Raw genomic sequence first — 23,568 nt, forward strand, 5'->3', positions numbered from 1 at the left:
AACTAAAAGAATAAGCATATTAAACTAATGTTGGGTGATCAAATAGTGCTGTAATGTGGCCCTTGACACAGATCATTAAAAATTAATATCCCCCATTTATAATATTTGCCTCTGTTTGTTTGCAGTGGAGTCATTGTATGAAAAGCTTTTAATAAAACATTGAATATTATTGCAGGGGAGATTTATTGGAAGTATTTCTGAGCAACAAAATCCTTTAGCAAGGTGCGTGGTGTGTATGTTACATTAGCAGAGGCAGTAGGAGATTTGGTTGTTTTTCTCAAGACCCATTTATTAAACTGAAAGAGTGCATTGTAACATTTAGCACATTCTTATTTTCAAGGCTAAGGCTAGCAGAGAACAATGAAGTGTCAAGACGGTTAGGCATGCATTCTTCTCTGCTTCTTTCCTGTTCTGACATCATCTCCAGCACCAGGGCCCCGGAGTCCAGGGAGAGGTTAGGAATGATGTGCTTGAGAGCGGGGCTCAAGAAACGGTTTACTAATCCGAGAGGACAAATGAGGATCAGTTCCTGGATGAAAGTAAATTTAGCTCTGTTGTGCACAAGGGCACCAGTGATGCACACCTCTCCTCATCTCTGTAGCTTGTTATCTTGCAGCGTTCGTGGTTTCACTTGGCCCTGGGCCAGATACGGATGATCTGTATTTGCCTCCTGGTTCCTTTCTGATTTTTGAAGTCCAGTGCCACAAAGTCGCCCCGTGAAGACAAGGTGCACCCAAGTGGAATGGAAATCCAGTGTCCTTCACGTTCCACGCAATCGAGACATTTAGCCCAGAGAAACCCTCTGCTTTTTCATCGAGTGTGCCCTGTTAGGAGATTCTTGGATGAGAGTCTATATGAGAACGATGTCATTTAATTAAAAAAACCAGCCAGAAAACAATCATACCTATTCACTCTGGCTTACAGAGAAAGAAAGGTTTGACTGAAGGAGTTAGAGGATACCTTGGAGAAATGTTCCAGAGCTTGTGGAGAGGCCTGGACAAGCACAACTTGGGGTGTTTGCAATAGGAGTGGTGAGAGACTCGGATACCATGCCTTGGCTGGGGAATATTTGCTTTTGAATGTCTAAAAGTAGCAGCAACCTTGCTACTAATGGGTGTATTTCTGGAGCAACGCTAGACTGCTGTCCTACCTCTCCCACGGAGCAGCCAGCAAGAGGCCAGTTTGGTCGTGCTCCAGAGAAATGAACCAGATATGTGGCAAATAATGGAAGGCAGCGAACATTTTGGGAACACGGTCATAAATAATCCATCTGAAACGTCTGTGAATATATGACAAGTAGAACAAACCCCAAGCACTTGAAAAAGGTGGGAGGATGTAATTGGAATCCTCTATTGTCCCCAAAGCTCTGGTTGGCAGCAGGGAGGGATTTAAAAATAGATATGAGCAATATCTGCTAATTTCAGTATAATTTACAGTATGTGGGAAAACAGAAGGATCCAATCAAGCTTTGCTAAAGTGTGGAATAGTATCAAAGAAAAAGAAAACTCTTGGGAAATGTGAGACCAGGGATTAGGAAGATTACTGTGTAATGATTTACATACCACCTTTTACAAATCTCCTGGTCCTTTGCAGAATTACAAACAACAGTGGTGCACAGGGAATCGTTTCGCTTCTCCCCCTGCTGAAAGGCGGCTATCTGTGGAACTTTACAACAGCACCGGCAGCAGATTATGGACACAAAACAGTGAAAAACAACCATGTACATTAAAGTGACACGGCAAATTAGGTGACTGGAATGTAATCACTTAAAGCAGGATTTGGCCTGAATACCCAGACTAGTGGCCTCGGAATTAAACCAGAGGATCTTTTAACTAGAACCGATCAAGGCTTCAATTTTAGGTTACATCCAAAAGCAAGCCAGTCCAGAAGCATGGTGCTGCACTGGAACATTGCTGTCCTTCTGCGTCGGAAGAGTCACTTCTGCAAGTCAACTACAACGTTTTTGTGGTCCAAGCTATCTGTTGTGGATCCAGTACCGCAGGATTGAAGGGAAGAGCAACCGCTTCTGGATTTGATGTGGATTCCACTAGGCAAATCAGTCCTCATCGCCCAAAATGGTGCTTAATTGTAGCAAAGAAGGGCGTATTCTGTACATAGATGCTGCAGGGAAAGTCTCTTCAGATGCTGGTGCGGAGATAGGGTGCAGAACTGAGATTTTCTTGTTTATGTTTCTTCTAAATGAGAGAAAATGGGGAATTTGCAAGGAGCCAAGGATGATGAGGAATTAAAGCCTACAGCTGCCGCTCCAAGGTCTTATTTATAGGTCAGAAGCTTTTAAACTGATAAGGCACCAGAGGCAGAAAACACAGACAGAAACCGGAGAAGCTGCGGCAGAAATCTTTTGAGTCCTGGCTGAGGAGAGAGCCCTGAAGCTTGGCGAAAAGCCAGTCAAGTGTTATTTTTAAGGAAGGGCATGCATATACGAGATGACTCAACCTTCAGACCTTTGGTCTGGTATTATCATGTACCATGCTCAGCTAAGATTTTGGACAAGAGCCCCCGCTACTCCAGATGGCCAAAAAGGCTGGATGGATGTGACTGATGCTTTAATTCCATGTCTGACGAATGTACTGTACACTGGGGGTATAAAGCAAATAAATAGCTAGCTACCTCCAGACACTTCACCATGATATTTTTCATCAGGTTTGATTAGGATGTTTGCCAAGGAGGCTTCCAAGCCCAAGAGTCAGGTGTTCACGTGGGTTGGACCGTTACAGTAATAATATGTTGGGTGTAAGCACGTCTTCCATCCGAGCAGTGCTAAGGGCCTTACAAATGTTAATGGTTTTAGCTGCAGACCTTTTCAGCTTCATGTTACAGATGGGCAATCTGAGGTCTACCAAGACCTGGCCTGAGGCTACTCAATAAGTCAGCGACAGGGTAGCCAACTAGCCATAATCTCCAGACTCCAAGTCCTATGTCCTGGTCACTAGACCATGCTGCCACAGGACCAGCTGCACTGATGGTGTTGTTCATACATTCCTAAAAAATGCATTAGCTGACCATCTCCTAAAGATCTCATGAAATACAAAGAGCATAAGGGACAGCACAGGTGAAGGTACAAAATGTGGCTAATGGGTAATGAAAACTGGTGGTAGGAATTGTGTGAGAACTGAAGTGCAAAGCAATGGCTCTGGCCCACACCAGGGATTAGAGATGGGGTATGAAGGGCTGCAAAGGAAGGCAGTTGTCTGGTGCTTAAAGGGGTGGAAGGAAGGACTCAGCTAGGAGAAGGATCTTCCTGCTGTGTTTTGAATGAGTTTAAGTAAAAGTTGGTTTTTGCCCTGGCCAGGAAAAAAGGAGATTGCAGCTGTTGACACATCTGGAGTGAGAACATGGATGTGTGAACCCCTTCACCTGATTGCATAAGAAGATGGCATAATATACAGAGAAGTCACAGCAGAGCCACTGTCGGGACGTTCAATTAGTGACAGAGGCAGCAAGGCCTCTGCTAAATAACTGAAGTGCCTGGTACAGTCGGTTGGACATTTTTTGGCAGAAGTCTTGTGTGTTGTTTCTCTTGTTGTTCAGAAAATGCTGATTCTACAAAATCAGGGCTCTGTAGAACACCTCCCTTTTTTTTTCTGCTGAATCTTCTGAAAGTTTTGTTGGGTGTTTTTTGCTGCCTCACCTGACTTCCTGGTAACCTGGTGCAGAGCCAGGAGGTTTACTTTCAATGTGAAGCAAACCCCTCTTTGATATTTCAACACTTGCAGAACAGGAATTCTGGGCTCTGCCCTGCACTGACTAGTGAAGTGTGGCATCTTGCACATCATCTAAATTCCCAGTGGCTCTGCAGAACTGGATGGAAATAATACAGGATTTGATAATCGATAACAGCAGATGTAAGGGAGTGTTTGAGAGATGAAATGGGTTGTAAGTGAGCTGGAGTGTTCTCGATGTAGAGAGATACAGGAAAGCCATTCAAGGTACCAGGGGCTGAGGAGGGGAAAGCTCCAGGAAAGACCGGGCTGTGGCAAAACTTAGACAAATACAAGGAGAGAAAGACGGTGTGTACCCTGGGAGGCTGCTAATTAGAGCAGGCTGGAATCTTTTTAGAGAAGATCATTGACCTTTGGTGAAAACAAACTGAGACCGTGCAGCCAGAAACTTCAGTTTCTAGGTGTTTTGTCAAAAAAAGAAAAAAGAAATTAGCTTTCCCATGGGGACAGATACTTTCCATAGAAACTTCATTTTGTTAAAAACTCAGTTATCCATAGAAAAAGAGTTTAGATCCAACATTTTCAATTGACCTTATCAAAGAGCAATTTTGGACTGAATCACAATATTAATGGCGAGCCTGTGCGAGATGCCAGAGGACAGAAGGTGATGTGGTTTCTCCTTTAACTGTGTATTAGGGCAAGCGGTGGCAGCATCAGCATCCTGAAGTCTGAACATTTCTTGCTGTTGCTGCAGTGTGATCAATTCAGCTGTCCACATTTCCATTTGGAGTCAGTGGCTGAGCTCACAATCGAATCCAAACCCATCCATTTACCTGTGAGAGCATGCTGCCTACCTGCTTGGCGGCCATTTACGTCATGGTAATGGAAATCTTGTACCCAAAAGTACAGGTATTGCTAGACCGTTGCATAATGAAGAACAATGCAGTCAGAGGGGGATTTAAATAATTTAAGTACCTCAGCTATATGAACGAAGAATAATGATTCTCAGAGCAAAGAATCAAAAAAGAGACCGATGAAGAGGGGCTCTTCTAACAGTCTTGTGTAGGCGAAAGACTGGATGTCCCTTTAATTTTTTGGGTTTTATTTCCAGTGTAGCTAACTTGGAAATGAGCAGGATGCTAGGCATAATTGATCATGGAAACGCATTGTATTATAGAGCATTGGTTATTTCTAACCCGTAGTTCTAAATGCTGCAGTAGCAAGCTGGACAAAACTCATGCTAAATTATTGTGTTTGCTAGCTGAGATACCTCAAGTAATGTAAGATGGATGGATATGTCTTTACGGGACAACGCAGAATCTGCAGAGCGGATTTTGAAAGGCATCAACCTTGCAATCCAATTCTGGGCTAAGCATGTGCTTAGTGAACCGGTGATTTGTTTCATGCGACTGCTGTGTTCTTGAGGGGCAGAGACTGTTAAAGGCAAACTTTTACTGGGCTGGCGTAACTGCCTTTGCAAAAGGGCTTCTATATTTTGATTTAACTTAGCAGGAAGTAGGATTACGTCTCAGCTCCTAATACCCATGAAACTCCCACTGGAGCGAATGGCGAAATTTCATAGATTTCATAGACATCAGGGCTGGAAGGGACCTCGGAAGATCATCGGGTCCAGCCCCCTGCCCCAGGGGCAGGAAGTCACCTGGATTTAAAGGACCTGCGCATGTAAGCAAGTACATCTCTCTCCTCCAAAGTCTCTTGCCCAGGTTCTGAGCGTCAAATTGAACGATGGTGTTATTCACACGTTGGGAAGCGATGGTGAATGCATAATGTGTGCTGGGCTGCCCTACCCAGCCCCTTCTCATTGTAGCACACCTTAGTGATTTTACTTTGAAGGGAGTATAGGGGGAAAAAGTGATGGAGGGATGGGAGGGACCCAATTCCCAACCCCTGCCTGAGACTAGCTCCTCTGTGACAGCCGGGTGGCTCCCTGGAGCCCACAGACCTTCAGGTTCTAGACCCTGGGTGGGATGCTCTTTTTTTGTGGGGTTTTTTCCCCGCAGTTCATTTATGTTAGAGGCACATTGTTAACTGCAAATGAAAACTCTGCTGCAGGCATTGCAGAGAGGCAGGCCCATTTTGGTGCTGAAAGGGGGTTGCTAAGTGTATATAAAATAAAAGGTCTTGTATTTTATTGAAGACATCTTGTATTACAGCTGTGATTGTTTGAGTTGGTAGCAAAAGGAATGAGTGGGCGATGAAATGAGGTGGCAGCACTTGGAGCTTTTTTCCCCCTGGTAACTCTTTGTGTCCATTATTAATCCTTCACCTTCTCCTTTGTACTGCAATTGAAAACATCCAGGGTCTGGGTCTGAGTTGTTTGTGAATATGCCAGAGCCTTTAAAAAGAGGCAGAGGTCTAAAGGTTAAACCCAGTAAGCTACAAAATAATTCAGTCATTAAGGAAATCAAAGTGTAAGCATGGTGGGGGAGCAGGAATCAACCAAATGGCCCTGGGCACGGACCATGAAATGCAAAGCCATTCATCTCCGGATACTGCAGAAGCCTAGGCCAGAGTAGCAGTTGTATTTGTTATAAACTGTGAGAATGAGATGGTGGGTCCTACCGGTCAAGCGTGGGCAATCCAGAGAAATCCCACAAGACCCCTCTGTAGTAGAATTAGTGCAGGCTACATGCTACTTCACCTTTATGCCCGGATGTGGCAATTAGGTAGCCCCATAAGTGCAGCTGTTGGTACGTAGGCACAACTTGGGTTCTGTTTCCACCGATGGTAGCATTAGCCACACATATACCTCCTGGGGTAAAGTGGTCCTTGGAGGGAGGACTCTCGCCCTTTAGCCTAGTGATTTAGGGCGCTTGACCAGGAGCAGGAGAACCAGTTTCTAGGCTCCCCCTCTTGCTCAGAGGGAGTTTGAAACTTGGTCTTTTTGCTTTGCAGCATAGGGCTCTACCCTCCAAGCCGTGAGCTAAGCATTGCCCAGAGTGTCCCTGACACTCTTGGTGAAGCTGGCCCACTGCCCTTTGCATTTCATATTTTTTTTTAATAAAAAGCCTCAGGCAAAATTCAGCCCCATTGTAAATGGGGGCAAAGGCCAGAACCCAGAGTCCCCTTTTTTTCAGGATGGCATCCATCTTTCTGAGCTACCTTTCCTCTGGATTATTTTCCTCCTCTGAGTCCCAGATACGTGCATCTGTGCAGCCCTAGCCCTGCACTTCTCTACTGAGCGTGCTGAATAGGCTCGATAAGTGTAGCTACTAGAGACTAAACGGTATGTAAGTGCCAAAAACATTGCAGTTATGTCAGTGTGTAGAAATGCAGTAAGATGTAGCTCCATGTGCACAATGGAATTGTACTGGCTTGGGATTTTTTGGCAAAAATGTAATCGGGGGGAAAAAACGGTGATTTAACAAAACCAAAACCTCATCTAGGATGTAGGTGTCTCAGGTTCAAGCTCCGATCCTGAACAGTGCTTTTACCACCAGGCAAGTGGCTGTTCTGGGATGACTCTTTGTAAATAATTTCTGGTTTGGAGGCATTCCACTTAATATGGATAATCGAGTAGTCATTGGTCAAGAGAGATTCTGGCTTGGTATTTCAGTGGCATGTGAGAGACCCTGGTTCAAATCCCTATCCCAGTGAATATTTAATACCAAATGAACCTGCTCCAGCAGGAACCATTGAGAGTGACTTATTCACAAAGCATCAGTAGCCCGATGGGTACAGCACTCACCTACTGCATGGGAGAATGGCCTAGCTGGGACTTGAACCTGGCTCTCACACAGACCAGATGCACGGTGGAAGTTGACTATTCTTGGTTGGCTTTCTGGGGGTGTGGGCAGATGAAGACTTCTGCCATTTGAAAGGGGAGAGCAACTTATGGTATTGTGCATCAGTTGCTTCTGCTGTAATTGCTCCCTCTGTTTCCCATCTGGGTCTAATTGTAATATTCCTATTTCATAGGAGGAAGGTCACCAGGAAATGCCAATGTACACTGGTGAGAATACATGTAGAAAGCCAGCACTGTTGCAGCAGGCACTGCCTGTCTAGGGGATTCGGAAACCCTGATTGTGAATCCCAAAGTCCTTTGGGCCAGCACCAACTTTATTTTAAAATCATGCAACAATGTAAGGAAGGCACAGAGAACAGTCCATGTTCTTCTGTAGCTTTGCTTCACCTCAGATCTGCGGCACTGGCTGTGTCTCGGCATCCTTCGGTGTTAATGTGGAGGTGACGGCGGCAGCAGCAGGGAGTGGGGCCAGCGTGCAAGATCTTTTCAGCTGATATTTGCCAGCAGAGATGGAGTCAGAGATGTCATTACGGGGGGCTGTTGCAAGTGGCAGAGGACTCTTGCACCCATAGCGGGAAGAATGCTTGGGGAGGTTGGCAGGAGGATGAGAGGTCTGGAGCAAGCCAAGGTCTGTGAGGTTGCAAGTACTTGCAGGGGTTTTAAAAGCAAGGGAAACCATTTTTACTTGTGTCAGTCTTCCAATGTTTTCTCTGTTAATGGAGGACAGAGCGTGGCTTGCTCGGTCAATGCAGCACAGTCATCTAGGGGGGATGAATAAGCAGTTCCTCTAAGACACACGTCACTTATAATTTTTCACTTTTCTTCTAGATTGTGCAGAATTCCACAGCACGGCTCAGTGACGGTCGTGCAAAATGATGATGTGGCCTTTAAAGCATTCACTGCTGGACAACCTGACTGAGCTCCCCAGATATAATTGGGATGGACACAGCTATCACTAATCATAATTAGCATCTTGATTCCTTTACAGCTTCTGCCTGTGGGGCAAATGCATACTTTTCGACCCCAGTGCTGTCCAGGCAGCATGGGGAATGCTGCCTTGAGGGGCAGCGGCTTTCAATCGTAGACATGTTCTCTGCAGTCTTGACTGGAGCATGTCAACGTGTATTTTTGCACATGACTAATCTAGGGAAACAGCGATTTGATTTTTTTTTTTTTTTTTTTTTTTTTTTTTTTTTTTTTTTAAACGACCGTTTCGTGACGTGTATCTAAGCAATGCATAACGTATACAAGTCCCCATAGATGTAAGTTGATATTCTGGTTCAGATATTCTTCTGCTGAAGGTATGAGTCGGTCATACCTATACGACACAGATGTGTCACCTGGCCTGTATTGGGGTCTGACAGCCTCGACTGGCTGCCCTGAAATGCTCCTGCTTGCACTTCCTTTCCATTCTGCTTCCCTGGTTTGCTCTATTTAAACGGGCTGAGAGGCTTTTCCGTTTTCTGCTCGGAGGACTTTTGTGATGAAGTAGCAGCCTTAAGCTTCCGTGACTGAATCTTCCTCCCTCCAACTTTTATCGCAAGCTAGAAATTGGACTAGCTGCTGCTGCCCTGATTATTCTGGGCAGGCACCTCCTTGGTTTTAAAACCTAAATTGTATCAAGGAACCTCTGTTATTAGCAAAATAATTCCATGTGATTACTAGGTATGAGTACGACTCTTCCGAGCAGATGAACTTCAGCTGACTTCCTTGAAACGAAAAGCTATATAGCAATTGTGGGCTCATCTAATCGCTACTCTATAGAGAGTGATTCTAATAAATATGTTAATGTCTACAACAAATCACCTCTTCTGATCTTGGATTGGAATAACCTAAAATTAGAATATGCGCTGTGGATGTTACTGGCGAAGCCTCCAAGAGCTGGTTTTGTCGCTGGTTACCAGGGAGCCGCCATAGTCATCATTCAACATGTGATGAAGTATGCAACTTAATTGTGGCAATCTCATTGGTTTTATGATGAAACATTACCTGGGTTGTCTTAATAAAAGTTACAGTAAATTGCCTGCGCTTACAGCACATGAACTTGCATGGTTATTTAGAGTAACTTCAAGCAGCTTGATATTTAGATACAGAATGAAACAATCATTTAATGGAAATTCTCTTTAAAACAATACTTTTCCAGCTGAAGCAGTGTCTGATGGGAGTTTTACTCCTAGTCATAGAAAATGAGGGTTGAAAAAGGCCTCAGGAGGTCGCACGTAGTTCAAGCCCCTGCTCAAAACAGGGTCATCCCCAACTATCTCGCCCCAGCCAAGGCTTTGTCTAGCCAGGTCTTCAAATTCTCCAAGGGTGGAGATTCCACCACCTCTTTGGGTCACCGGCTCCAGTGCTTTACTATCCTCCTCATGAAAGTTTTTCTCCCTATATCCAACCTCAACTTCCTTTGCTGCAACTTGAGCCCATTGCTCCTTGTCCTGTCTTCTGCCCCCACTGAGACCGGTCCAGCTCCATCCTCTTTGCAGCCCCCCTGCAGGGAGTTGAAGGCTGCTATTCAATCCCCCTCTCAGTCTTCTCTTCTTCAAACTAAATCAGGCCAGTTCCCTCAGCCTCTCCTCACCAGTCATGTTCCCCAGCCCCCCAACCATTTTTGTTTCCTTCTGCTGGACTCTCTAATTTGTCCAAATCCCTTCTGTAGTGTGGGGCCCCAAAACTCAGAGTACTCCAGATGTGTCCTCACCAGTGCCAAACAGAGCAGAATAATCACTTCCCTCGATCTGCTGGCAACGCTCCTACTAACGCAGTCCAGTATGCCGTTAGCCTTCGGGGCAACAATGGCATGCTGCTGGCTCATATTTAGCTTGTTGTCTGTCCACTATACCCCCCAAGTCCTTTTCTGTAGAGCTGCCACTTAGCCAGTCGGTCCCCAACCTGTAGCAGTGCATGGGATTGTTTCATTCTGAGTGCAGGACTGCGCCTGTCCTTATTGAACTTCATGAGAGATCTTTTGGCCTAATCCTCCAATTTGTTAAGATCGCTCTGAATCCTAGCCCTGCCCTCCAGTGTACCTACTACTCTCCTCAGTTTGGTCTCATCTGTGAATGTGCTGAGGGTGCACTCCATCCCATCTTCCAGGTCGTTGATGAAGACATTGAGCAAAACTGGCCCCGTGACTGACTTCTGGGGCACTCGACCTGATACCGGCTGCCAACTAAACATCGAACCATTGATTTACTACCCTTTGAGCCGGGTGATCCAGCCAGTTTTCTATCCAGTTTACAGTCCATTCATCTAACTCATACTTCCTTAGCTTGCTTGTGAGAAAGTTGTGGGATACCATATCTAAATTCTTGGTAAAGTCAAGGTATAGCTACTGAAACGATTAAGAACCTGATCCTTCAAATGGATCTATTGAAGTAGACCCCTCCATTTGTTGAAATCCATGGTGGTTTGGAGGTCTATAGAAGGGCTTGTAGGTGTCCCGTCAGCTTGCAGGACTGTGGCTCAAGTGGGGATAATGTAATATTTCTCATGTTTCAACAGCCAAATTGTGCAAAACCTTCTGCCTGTATCTCTAGCTGGAAGCTCATGGAGGTTTCATGCATGGAATATCTGCAAATTTAATTTTCCATTGAAAGCTCCACTTAAGCAGCGCTATACTGGTTCCAAAGGCAGAGGTAAGATCAATTAAACTCCCCTTGGCAGGCCAGCCGTCCAGAGCAAGTGCCATATCCAATTTCCCTAGCGTGCTGCAGGGCTGCGGTCCCCAAAATGACATTCTCAGCAGCACCAATGTGAGAAGACTGTCAGGCAGATTATCCTCTTCACCTCCCATGAACCCATTCAGTTCATAAAGAGAGCTAGTGGCCGGGCCCCTACCAGAGCGGTGTGTAGAGCTGAAGGTGTGACAAGAGCTGCGCAGAACACTTCTGCAAAAATGAAGTTCCAGGAAATATCTGCTTTTCTACCAACTCTAGGTATGATTCTCTTTTCTGTATGCTCCACTTCTTATGTTCTTGCCTAGGAGGCGAGTTGTGGGGGCAATGCTGGATGTAGATTAAGGCAGCTATTGCAGAAGGAATAATAAACTGTGTTCTTTCTTATGCAGGCTTACATTTGGGTTTTGTTTTTTCTCCTTAAACTAGAGAAGGGGGCGCATATTTATACCTGCAGAAAAAGCAGTAAACATTGTGAGCAGTAACGTGTAGTGATTAGGACCTTAAAAGCTTCCTTTGCTTGGTCAGACCTCATACAGCTTCTTTATGCCTCTGAATCTAGATTCAGCACTTTCTGAACCCACACTGATAAGAGCCTGATGTTGTTTTTGGAGGAAGGACAGTAGGATGCTAATTCAATTGTCATGATATTTCTAGAGAGGACGAAAGATGCGACTGAAAACAATCATCATAAAACGAGCTCATAATATTTTATTAGCCATGGAACTGGTCCTGTATTTTGCCGAAATGCTCTCACAGCATTACTTATGGCAGAGAGAGTATCTCTCAAGGTTTGCATACAGTTCACGTGTCAGACAGGAATGCACAGGATCAATTTACAGCCATGGCCAAAGATCTGAAAATGTCCAGGGAGATCTAGGAAAATGTTTCCCACCCCAAACAGCTTTCCTGCTTTAACCAGTTCCGCTCATCTCTCTGCAGCATGGTTTCAGCTAACCTAGAGTTAAAATCCAAGTGGCAGCAGTAAAAGCATGGCCCCGCAGACTGTAATGAGATCTGGCAGAGCGACATGAAACACCGTGTTATCTCCTTGTAACCTCTTCTGTCCCAAGAATCTGGAGAATTTCAGTAATGTTTGGCAAGGGCAGCGTTGTCTGCAAAGGGGCAAACCTGCCTTTACAGTGGGAGCTGTTTCCACGAGTAACTTTGCTTTGTTTAGCAGGTCCTCCTTTACTATTCAACTGCAGCTGTCAGCGCAGGCCCGGCATCTGATTTCACAGCTGTATTCCAAAGTGATCATGGGTGGGACGGTTGGCTGTGGTTTGCAAGCTAAACTCTATGGTCGGGGATATCTTCCTAGGCTCTGTTTGTCCTGCTGCTGATAGCAGTGCTTCTTCAGCTGGAGGTTGGTAGTGAGAACACTGCTTTGCTTTCTGGTTTTGTTTGCTCTTGTTGTCGAATTTTGTAATACCCACCGTAAATCTGAGATGAGATCGCAGGAAATGTTAATCTACTCACGAGAGATTGTCTTGCAAATGAAGCTGCTCTTCTTTTGTGCTGTTTGCAACAATGGATGCGAAGTTAGGCTTCAGCCCTGTAAACATTTATCCGTGGGTTTAACTTTAAGCACATGAAGGAATCTCATCGACTTCCTCGGAAGCACTCGTGCCTGGTGCAGCGCGCATGTGCTTATCTTCAGGATTGGGATATTAAGCAGCCTTTCTTGCCACTTGAACCTGAGTGTGTGACTTACAAGACTTTTATAAATAGTTCTTTAATGCAGTTGCTGGAGCAAAATGCAAAGATTAAGCACTTACTGGGGCTTTTCTAGCTCAAGATTAACTTGAGAACACTGCAGAGAGAGACAGGGAAAATGTGATGGCTGATTGGGGTTTCAGAAAATAAACAGGTGCATTTGTCATCCTGAAGCCAGCGTCTAACACACCCGGCATTGTTGAACTGGCCGCCTGTGCCTCTCTGACTGGGAGAGAGGGAGGGAGGCGTGTTTCTACTCTGCCTGCTTATTCATTTTCTGCAGTCATTCATCTTGTGCTGGAGCTATTGAAACTGTAACAGAGTCTGGGAAGCGCTTGGCTTTTGAGTGCTGCCCTCTTATTGGCCCAGGGCGTCCTGCTCCTGGAGACTAATGTGTGAATACCATCTGCTCCAACGAGTTGCAAGTCTCTGAATTTTGCCTGGAGAGGCACCTTAAGCCAGGAGTGCGGACAAGGGGGAGCAAGCTTTCCCTTTTTTTTTCTTCTTTTTTTCTTGTTGTTTCGGATCCAGACTTGCCCTTGCGGCTGGGATTTTCTTTCCCTCCTCCTGAGAAACTTTGTTCGACGAGCGAGAGCGCTTGCACCTCTTTCTCTGCGTGGGCTTCTTGTCGGTTCAGAGTGTGCACAAAGTGGGAAACCAAACCAGTACAAAGCTGCATGCCATTTAAACCAGTTGATTTTGGCTCCAGCGCGCGCGATGGAAGGGCTGAGTTGCTTTGAGATGTTAGTTCCAAAAATCTGACTTGTGCATCAAGGTAAGGTATTTGGGACAAGCGAATTTCAGTATGGGCAGTGTCTCCAGCTCTCTGCTTTTCTGTTTGTTTGGGGAGGAGGGCACCTCATGTGTAAATGAATGGGTGCTTCCTGCAGGGGCCGAGAGGATCAGATGGCGTGGGGTTTTTTTCTCACAGTTTGTTTAATCAGTCCCACAAAGGAGCGGGGCTGGAGGGAGCTAACTTGGATGTTTACGGTTTTGCTCTTTTGTGTAGATGTGGTTTTCCTGTAGGTCGTAAAGACAAACTTTGCCCAGAATAGGAATAGTGAATGTTTATGACAGCGTACATTTTGATGCCATTGCAAAGCAAACTGTTTATAACCCTTTATTTCCCTGAATTTTAGGTATCGGTTTTGTTTAAAGATGATTTTGGAAAACAGGTGTGTTTAGGCAGCAGTCCAGAGAAGCAAACAAGCAGCATGACTTTAACTCCCAACTTGAAAGGAGTTGGATATAGTTTCCGAGCCCTCTGAAACCCGTGTAATGATGACTTGGTGGTGCAGACGGTCAATCTCCACAGTTACTAACTATAGCCATCTCTTTAGCCACAAGACTGCAGGCCTGACCCTAACCTGGGAGCAAAGGTGATGGCCAGAGAGTCCTGAACGAGTGCTGCTGATCTCTAGCTTCAGCTCTGCATGTCACTAAAGTTTCTTTGTCTTCCTCTTCTTTCTCCTTGCAATTGGAATGAGTGGTTTTCTAAGATTAGAGTTGTACAGATACAAGTGATTGGTTAAAGGCAGAGTCATCGCAGGGGGCACTTGAAATATTGACCTTTCATTAGACCGCCCTTTCTCCCATAACTTAAATTGTTCAGCATTACTGTCGTCTGTCCCAAGGAAAGGCTCTCAAAGCCAGCAAAACATGCATGGCGTGCCGTGTGCGTGTCTGGTTTGCTACCTTCTGTTTGCTGAAGGCTCCACTGTCATTTTACTTCAGCCAAATAGCTATTTTCCAGCTCGCTCAACCTTGTTGGTATCGTGTAATTTTACTGTATTTAAGCTGAGCTGATGAGAGAAATGTCCATGTGGCAGTGCATATTGTAAGGGAAACGTTTTATATTAGAGCATATAAAATGGAGAAAGGAAAGGGGTCTGTATATATGATATTTGTTCCAGCCTCACCTTCTGCAAGTTGCTCTTTTTTCCCCTTAAATAAGCCAAGAGGGAAAGGACTTTGCAATCAAATGCCGTACTTGAACACGAGTCTCTTGAACGTCCACTGGTTTAATGCACATTTAACCAGTATTCGTCTGCAGCTTCACATGTGAGGGGTTAATCACTTGAACTGGCTGAGAGTTTTTTGACTAAACCTTTTTTTTTTTTTTTGGTGGGACAATGTCAGTTGTTCAAAAGCAAAACTTTTTGAATGAAGTCTTTTTATTGGGAAAAGTTGGCTGGACAAAAAGCAGGTAGTGATGCAGCTTGTCGCTGGTCTGCGCTAACTCAGCAGTTAGGTGTGATATATACCTCAATAAGATAGAGATATAGATAGGAGAGATTAAGCTTTCATGAACTCGAGCTCACTTCATCAGACGCTGATCAAGTGAGTTTGAGTTCACGAAAGCTTATATTCTCTCTGTATATTTTAGTAGTCTATATGGTGCATATCTACCCTGCCTTCTGCCTGACTTCAGACTAATGTGGCTACCCACCTCTCTGTTCCTGGTTGGAACAGCCTGGGAGTCGGGGTACTCGGGTGGTGGAGACCAAGTCTCTGTCTCAGCTGAGTTGGAGCAGAAACTTGACCCGTCTCAGGTGAGTTCTTGAGACTTGACTGGAGCGGGTGGGTGCCTCTCTCTGGTTTTGTGAAAAGAGCCTGTTTTCACCCAAACATGACATGGGAAAAGTTTAGATATCTCAAAGTATTATGGGACAAGCAAACCACGTCCCACTCCAGTTGTATACCCCAGCTGCCTGAGACGGGGATGGGCCTGTCTGACACAGCGACTCTCTGGACTGAGCGGAGAAAGGTGGTTTGCCGTGTTAGTCTGAAGTCAGGTAGAAGGCCAGATAGAGATGCACCTTTTAGACTCACTGACTGAATTATCTTGACAGCTCTTCTTAGGTATTTATACCTAAGTATTCCGTTGCCAAGGAGGTACAATCTGGATACCTGCTATTTTTGTTGGGACTTGCCCCAGTGTTTTATGCTCTGGGGATTATTTCTTCTGCACATGTGTAAGTATGCAGCCAAGCAAAAGTAGTTCCTCAAGCTGTGATGTCCTCAGATGGAGAAGTGAAGATCATGGCGTCATGTTGCCCAATTTAAATACGAGCGGCAGCTGCAGGAGTCCGTGTTTTCTAAGTAGAGATAAGGACCCAAGCTAGACTTAGGACGAGAGGAGGCAGTTTGGTCTACCGACAGGTATGGTATTCTGGACCTCAGAGCCATTCTGAGGAATAACTGATGGTTTGGGATCAACTTCTAAACCAGAAAACCAGGCAAAACACCCCTCCAACCCCCCCCCCCCCCCCCCAACCAAAACAAAATCCAACAACAGCCAAACAAAACACAACTGGTTTAATCTAAATTGATATTTTTAACTTGCTCAAATGGAAACATGTTGTTTCTGAATCATATGGAGCACAATATTCGGTCCAATACAGAGCGCTCTGTTTCTGTTTCGGGTGTTTTTAACTAGGGCAAAACAGTGGAAATGATGGGCTAGGCTTGGATACCACTCATAGCATAGGTGAGGAAGAGGCATGGACACTTCCTCATGTACCCAGAAGAGCAGTAATTAAGACATTTGTTTAACTTTGGATTCAGTTTCCTCCTTTGCCTCAGGTGACATCCCTTAACTCCCAGGAGAGTACCCTGCTCTACTGGGGTCCGGTTACCCTCTCTTCTTCCTGTTGAAGTTGTTCTGCTTTGTATAGTCATCGGACCATGGACTGCAAGGAATTGGCCTTCCAGGTGAATGGCCTATCCTGGGATATTGGGCAAAACCACGGGAGCCACCGCCAGGTCTCCCCTGCTCCTGGGTTGTCAGTCTGGCCCTGAAAAAAACCATGTTTTTAAGCCAATACTAGTTGGCCAATATTGATTTTTTGTTTGTTTGTTCGTTTTCAGGGTGTGTGAGAATTATTTGCTGAAAAATATTTACCGAGTTTGTATTTTATATTTTTATCACCGACTGACTTGGGCAAATCACTTCCTGTCCCTGTGTCTCCAGTTTTCCTCATGGATTTCTTATTTTTAAGTATTGTTTCTCTGGAAAGCTGCTCTGAAGATGTCTTGCTGTGTAGTGTTGACAGTGCATAGAAGAAGGGAGCAGTGAACCTTAGCTGAAGACTCTAGGTCACGCTGTAAGACGATGTTGATGATGACAATTGTCATCTTCAGGCTTACTTAAAAAAAAAAAAAAAAAAAAAAAAAAAAAAATCACGGTGGCATAATTTTTTGTGTGCGTTTTTTGAAGGCAAGTTATAAAAAAAACCTGAATGTTTCTTTGAGTTGTAAAACAACAATAATAAAAAGCTTTGACTTGAAATTAGACTTTCAGGAAATAAAACAAAATTGTGATTAAACTCTACAGCTTAAACAAATTAAGAGGCTACATAAAAAAATCAGATTTGCTTGGCACTTGAGTAGTCGTGCGTTGCTTTCTAACAGATTGTTTTTGGGACTTCACAAACCAGTATGCAGCACTTTGTACCGTAGGCTGAAAACTAGAGGGGTTTGGTGTTTGCTTTGAGGCATTTAATCTGCTTGCTGCCTGCGCTGTGTTCCTGTACGGATACACTTTGTGGCTGGTAGTGTTTGGACTGAAAGGCCCCTCTCTAGGCGTGAAAGGATGTCTGGGTGCTGTGCCAAGAGCTCCAACGGGAGATTAAGCAATGAACCACGTTAGCAATCCTGTGAACCATGACCTGGAGATTTACACCTCTTTTCTGGGCTGCAATTAATTCGGGCCCGAGAATGCTCACTTTTTTTCTTTTTTTTTGGCCTCTCCTGACTAGACTTGCCAGGCTCCTTGTGATGATTTTGTAATATGGACCTGAAGTTGGCCAGGGAGGGAGCTGAGACAGCAAAGGGTAATTTGATTAAGGCCAGGGTTGAACCTGAAAGGCAGTGCAGAATGTAAAGCTGTTCTTCGCAAAGGGCTTTCGGGGGGATAGACTTCTTTGCCAGGTTAGACAAGAGCTCGGGGAATTTGCAGCGTAGACAGAAAGGACTTGCGAGGTGGGAGATGGGAACACAGCACTGGAAGGGGCACCCCGGGCCATTGAGTCCAGGCCCCTATGTTTGCAGGGCCCAAGCAGTTGCCTAGATTGCTCCTTGAAGCCCTTATGCACAACTACATCACGGACACCTGGTAATCTGCCCTACATAAAAGCAGAGGAGATGAGAGCGCCGCCAAAACCCGGACTGCAATGGCAGGGAGGTAGTTGGGTAATTTCCGGGGATCTTCCAAGCATGTAAGGATCATGCCCCATGCTACAGAAGAAGGCAGCCTCCCTTCTTCCCATCCCTACCAGTCTGCCCTAGGAGTGAAAGACGGCATACTTTGAAGTAGCTTTCCTCTGAGAGTGCTAAGCAGCGTTTTAGCCGTGGAGGCTTTGGTAAGAGGATGCCCAAACAGCCTGACCTACAGTGGGCCGTTTGCTCTGAAGAGAGACCCCATTTGGTGGGAGAGAAGGTAGAATCGCAGCTCGATGGCACTTCTGCTGTGTTGTTTTGGTTATAAGCTGAAGAGCTCCATCTCTGTCATGATGAGAAAGTCCTTCCCTTTTATACGGGTCCTTGAACTTGGAAGAGCTACCAAAGGGCAGACCGCTCCCAAGGCTAGGACCAGAAGTTTCTGCAAGGAAGCATCCAACACGGGCTGCTTCTAATCGGGAGCTTAATGACAGCATGATCTCTCTGACTTACAGGGCTGTGAGAAATGATTGCTCTAGAAAAGCTGGGAGGGGAAGAGCATCAGAGAATGGAGGAAGCTAATGGATTAAGCCCCCAAACACCATATGGACATATCTGTCTCCTTGGCCAAGATAAGTCTTTGGTCAGGCTCCAGTGCCAGTGTAATTCATTAGGAGCAAACGGAGCTCAATTGTATTAAGATTAGATTTGCTGCCCGGCTGGAGTGACAGCCTGCCTGTTTGCAGGTGAGATTTACACTGATAATTTCTGGTGGCTGCAAATTTACTGAACCTGGTTAGAAGCCTTTCTGTCCTCCTTCGTGCTTGTGATCAGCAAGGCTGCTGCACGGTGCATTGAGGGCACAAAGTATGAACGAGAGACTCCCCTTTTTGAAAATGGACCCCTTTGGTTTGGGTTTTGGAAAGCTCTGGGGTGGGAGGGAAACAGACTGTAGGCAGGGAAGTGTGCTGTTGGTTGGTGTGGCTTCAGCAAGCACCATTGCATATTAGGCACATGAGTAACTGCTGAATGAGAATAGTTGGGGGCAAGCCTTGCAAAATGATGTTGCTCCTCTGCACTGTCTAAACTTCTGGACATTGCTCCTTTGGGATGGTAATGGTTAGTTAGCTTGCTTGCTTCTTGTCTGCCTCGATCCAGGTAGAACAGGAGCCCAAGAGAATTAAACTGACTTTTGGAGGGAAAAAGAAGGCAAAAACTCACCTATTTTTCTTGCATGTTGTTTGTTTTGGGACGAAGATTCAAGCTCGTTTTCACGTGAACTGAACCAGTTTTCAGCCACCTATTTTTCATCTCATCTCTACTCAAATGTTGGTCCATGTGGACTTGTGGCTATTATTCGAGCCTGTCAGGATTTTCCTGATGAAGCGGCCTTTAGTTGGAAAGCGTTGGTTGCCCAGTGTTTTACATGGAAACTTGCACGCTGGTTTTCACACACGTGGAATTTCTGGCCAGAAAGAAACCGTCCTCTATCAAGGAAATGGTAGTAGCTCAGTGGTGGATAGCAGTCGGGCATGTGGGGAGACCGCAGTTGAAGTCCTGGTCCAGTGAATCTTTTGGTGGCTTATAGAAAGTGGACCAGCTCCAACAGGAAGGACTGAGGGAGACATCCCATGCCAGCCAGATGACGAGAGCATCCACCTGTGCAAATCGATGGTTCAAGTCCGCGATTGGACTCGGAGGAGAGACTTGAACCTCGGTTTTCTGCATCTCTCTCTGATATTTCTGCAAAAGGCCTTGCGTGCATCTTGATGTGGAGCAGGGAAAATATCTGAAATTTCTGACTTCTGTGGGACTGCTTAACAGTCACCTGCCCAACTGCGGTTATAGTGACGGTCTCTAGGCCTAATTGTGAACTCTATTCTGGTTTTATGTGCATGTAACACTATTGACTTCAGTGGAGTACATGAGTGCAAATGAGGAGTTTTGGATCCTCCAGGTTTTTGATCTCGGTGCAGTTCTATCTGCCCAGCAATTGCTTCAAGATGTTAACCTCTAATATAACAAAAACAAGAAGAAATCAAAGCACAGAACGCTAATGATCAAAGCCCCCTCTCTGGATACCACTGCTCAACATAGCGCAGACATCAATATCACCGAAAGCTCATTAGGCTGGTGTACTATTTTGACTTCTTTCTCTGAAACTGCTAGGTTTACTGCCACCGGGGAACAGTCCGGCCAAAGAACACCTCCAGCATGAGTTTATAAATGTTAATGCCTGTCTCGGCAGTTACCCCTTCCATGATGAGTTGCCAGTCCTGCAGCTATTTTGCACTAGGTCACACTGGACTTCGAAAGCATTTACGTGTTAGATGTGTTAGTAGGAAAGGCAATTTTTTTTTTTCTGCCTCATGTTTGAATTCTGAAAGGCAAGGTGGGAAATAAATTGGCATTGGGCTTCGTTCAGCATTCAGTCAAGAACCTAGCTGCCCTACAAAGCATGTGCCAAGATTAGTGCAAAAAAAGCCAACCTATGCCTTCTGCTTTGGGGAGAGGAGACTGCAAAGACACCAGAATTAAAAGCAATTGTACAATCTGAGAATTTAAATGATTTAAAATCCACTTTATAGATGCTGGACAATTGTAAAGTAAACACATCAATATTAAATACACAGATGCTCTTTCCCACTGCGTTTGTTCCTCACAAATGTACCCTCTTCTCTTTTTCTTTCCCCCTCCCCTGTGTATATATACCATGAACCTAAGACACTGAATCATTTGCCATAGGAGGTTTTGAAGTCCTTCTGTGTGCAGCTAGTCTGCATTTCATCCACCTCCTCTTTGATAACAGGCATGGTGATGCTGTAGAAGCGACCTAATTGCCATTGCCTGTCCCTTGACACTGATTACGCTGCCATAAACAGGATGCTATCTGGAAAACAAAACCCATCCGACTCGTGCAGACCTCTCCAAAGAGCTTCATTAGCCCGTGTATTAAAGTACCAGGACACTTTTTTTTTTTTTTTCTGAGGGTTATGGGGTGGCCTTCCAGCACCTTGCTTTTAAAGATGTCACAGTTGTGAAATCCTAGCCCACCAACAGGCAGTCTGAGCCTGTTTTCTTTGTCATCCTGCAACAGGAATGTGCTTTTCTTACTAGCAAGGGGGCAACAGAGAATTGCCACCATGTGCTTTTCTCCCATTTGCTATGAAATAAAATGTTCCTGCAGAAACTTAGCTTAGGATTTATAACACTTCTATTTTCCTTCTAATCTCTCTTGTATTACTTTGCCGCTTAATTAAGTTAAGAAGCCATCTCGGCTACCAAAGACAAGAACTATATCTTAAAATATAGTTGTTTTCCAGAGATTTTATTTTTATCGTCGGCTTAGGAGAGTTATGAGAAGTTATGAATTATGCAAGCAACTTGATACTGTCCAAGGTATAAATGTTGTTGAAAATGTTGATGCTTTGTGAGTAAATCATTTCTGCTCAATCCCAGTATTTAATATATCATGGTCTTTGTAAATGGCTCCAGCATCAGGAAATGTCCTTAAATATTTAAAGCTAATTTATGTATGTACATGTTTTGATGTAGGATAGCGATGAAATATAAATCAAAAACCCAAGACACAGAAACATATCCCCAGTTGGATAATAATTAGTTTCTTTCCACTGTAAAGAACATGGATCCAAGCAGAAATAACGTATACACCATTGAAAAGACTGTAATACTAGAGGACTAAAAGCCCATCTCCTTATGCTATGATATATTCCTTCCTCTTGATGTCCTGTCATCATGGTACAGTACTTCTCTCCATCTTGAATACTCTATAATAGTTATGATCTTGTCAGCTGCCCTCTTATCTTCAGCAGGTAAAATGGACAAGTGTTCATGTTCCTTAACAAGAAGGAAACTTGCCCGTTTATCATTTTCTGATCTTCCTTGTGTAGGGAGAGTTGAAAAGTGTCAAACTCTTCTCCAAATATTTTTTTTTTTTTTTCCTTTGGCGAGAGTGGGAGATCTTACCTAACTCTGTAAATATGTTAAATGTGTTTTGTTCTAATCCCCGTCTGCCCTCGTTCTTGCTCAGTTTAATTGGGCTTAATACCACACTGATGATTTGGCAACGCTTGGCCTGGTGCATGGTTGATTTGTGTCATATTTAAAGTCTTGTTTATTTCTCATTTCCGTTTGCAGTTTTGATCATAAGAGAATCTCAAACTGTTCAGTAGTTTCCCTTGAAGCACTTCCAAAAGCATTTTCAGTTTAGAGTGTTGTTCCAGATCAAATTAAATAGTGGAGGAAAAAAAGGCAACAGAGAGAGGGGGGGAAAAATCTACAAGCCAGGCCAGGGAATGTCTGTCTCAGTCCAGGACCATCTATTTTGACTCCTTACTGACATTTGTTTAGCAGAAATGCTGGAGGCTCTGTGAAGGAAACAGAAGTAGGGTTCACTTGCTTCCCGTAGTTTAGGTAAACGTGCACGGGCTCCTTCCTTTGGTTTGATAAATCTCGAGAAATGGAGGATCGGGTACGTGAAAACCATCCGAACCCCACACACAGAAGGAAATGTCACAGGGGAATATAAATGGGAGCATTAAAAAGAGGAACTTTAACAAGAGGAAAACTTAGACTTCCTATCGGGTAAAATCCCTAAACTGGAATATCTGATTGTCCAGTAATCTCCCCAGAGAAGTGCTCAGGGCTTCTCCTCCAAACTAGAAAAATCTCTAGGGAAATATTGTGGAGAACAATTTGGTGCGTACAGAGTTGGTCTCGAGGACCTGCTGGGACTTACCACCCTTTGTTTCTGTGGTTCTCGGGTATCTGGTAGGGAGAGACTTGGGGACCTGGAGCTGGGAGGAAGATCTCGGGTGGGAAAGGGCTTCCCAGACCTTTTGCTCATCCCTCTTGAAGGGATGGCTAGAAAATTGGTGGGGGAAGTCAGGAGCAGAGTGGTAACGAAGCATGTCTCGTGTCACAGAACCCATTTGGAGTATTTACGGGGTAAGCTGAGCTCTGCCACATGTAAAGAGCAGGCTTTGACGTCGGAGGCCGCCATGCTAGGTATGGGGACCAGAGTGTCAATAAATGTAGAGTTTAGATAGCAACTTATAACACTGCTTCTCCAGACATTGTGAGCTGGCAAATCTGGATGGAGGCCTGCTTACGCCAACCAGTACGCGGCCACGTGCGAGGCACTGCTGCTCCAACCTTTCCTGTAGTGTCCCACCAACATTTCCACTTCTACTGGAGCCAGAAATTGCGGAGGTGTCAGCCTGAGAATGAAAAACAGGTCAGAGGAGGACAGCCGCTCTCTGGCTTACAGAGCTCCAAAAATGTTTGTTGATGTGTTGAGAAAATGATTGGACACAGAAAATGATTTGTGACACAGTTTGCAGGGTGGAGAAGGAGAAAGATCCAGGAAAACTTTTGCCTCTGTTTCTATAAATTCGTCTGGTTTTGTCTCTGTCCAATCCAAAAAAAAAAAAATCTCCCTATCAACAAAGTGCCTTTTGCAAAAGTGTGAGAGTTCACTTGCAACACAGATGCTTTTAGAATAAAGACACACTTTAAAAGTCCTAGTACTGACTGCCAAAAAACGCAG

General features: G+C 44.8%; 1 protein-coding gene across 3 annotated transcripts in view; it reads left to right on the forward strand.

The window, feature by feature from the left end:
- DAB2IP (DAB2 interacting protein) overlaps positions 1-23,568 on the forward strand; it is a 272,314-nt gene that overhangs the window by 14,098 nt on the left and 234,648 nt on the right. The window contains exon 1 of one of the 3 annotated variants that reach the window (XM_025193999.1): positions 11,331-11,384. The exons of 1 other annotated variant lie outside the window; for it this stretch is intronic. In XM_025193999.1, the coding sequence (XP_025049784.1) occupies positions 11,345-11,384 (40 nt within the window). In that variant the 5' untranslated portion in view covers positions 11,331-11,344. Of the gene's footprint in view, positions 1-11,330; positions 11,385-13,251; positions 13,615-23,568 lie in introns of those variants that run through there. One more of the 3 variants, XM_025194013.1, reaches the window with a different exon arrangement.

Source organism: Alligator sinensis, unplaced genomic scaffold, assembly GCF_000455745.1.
Source record: "Alligator sinensis unplaced genomic scaffold, ASM45574v1 scaffold611_2, whole genome shotgun sequence".
Taxonomy (NCBI): domain Eukaryota; kingdom Metazoa; phylum Chordata; order Crocodylia; family Alligatoridae; genus Alligator; species Alligator sinensis.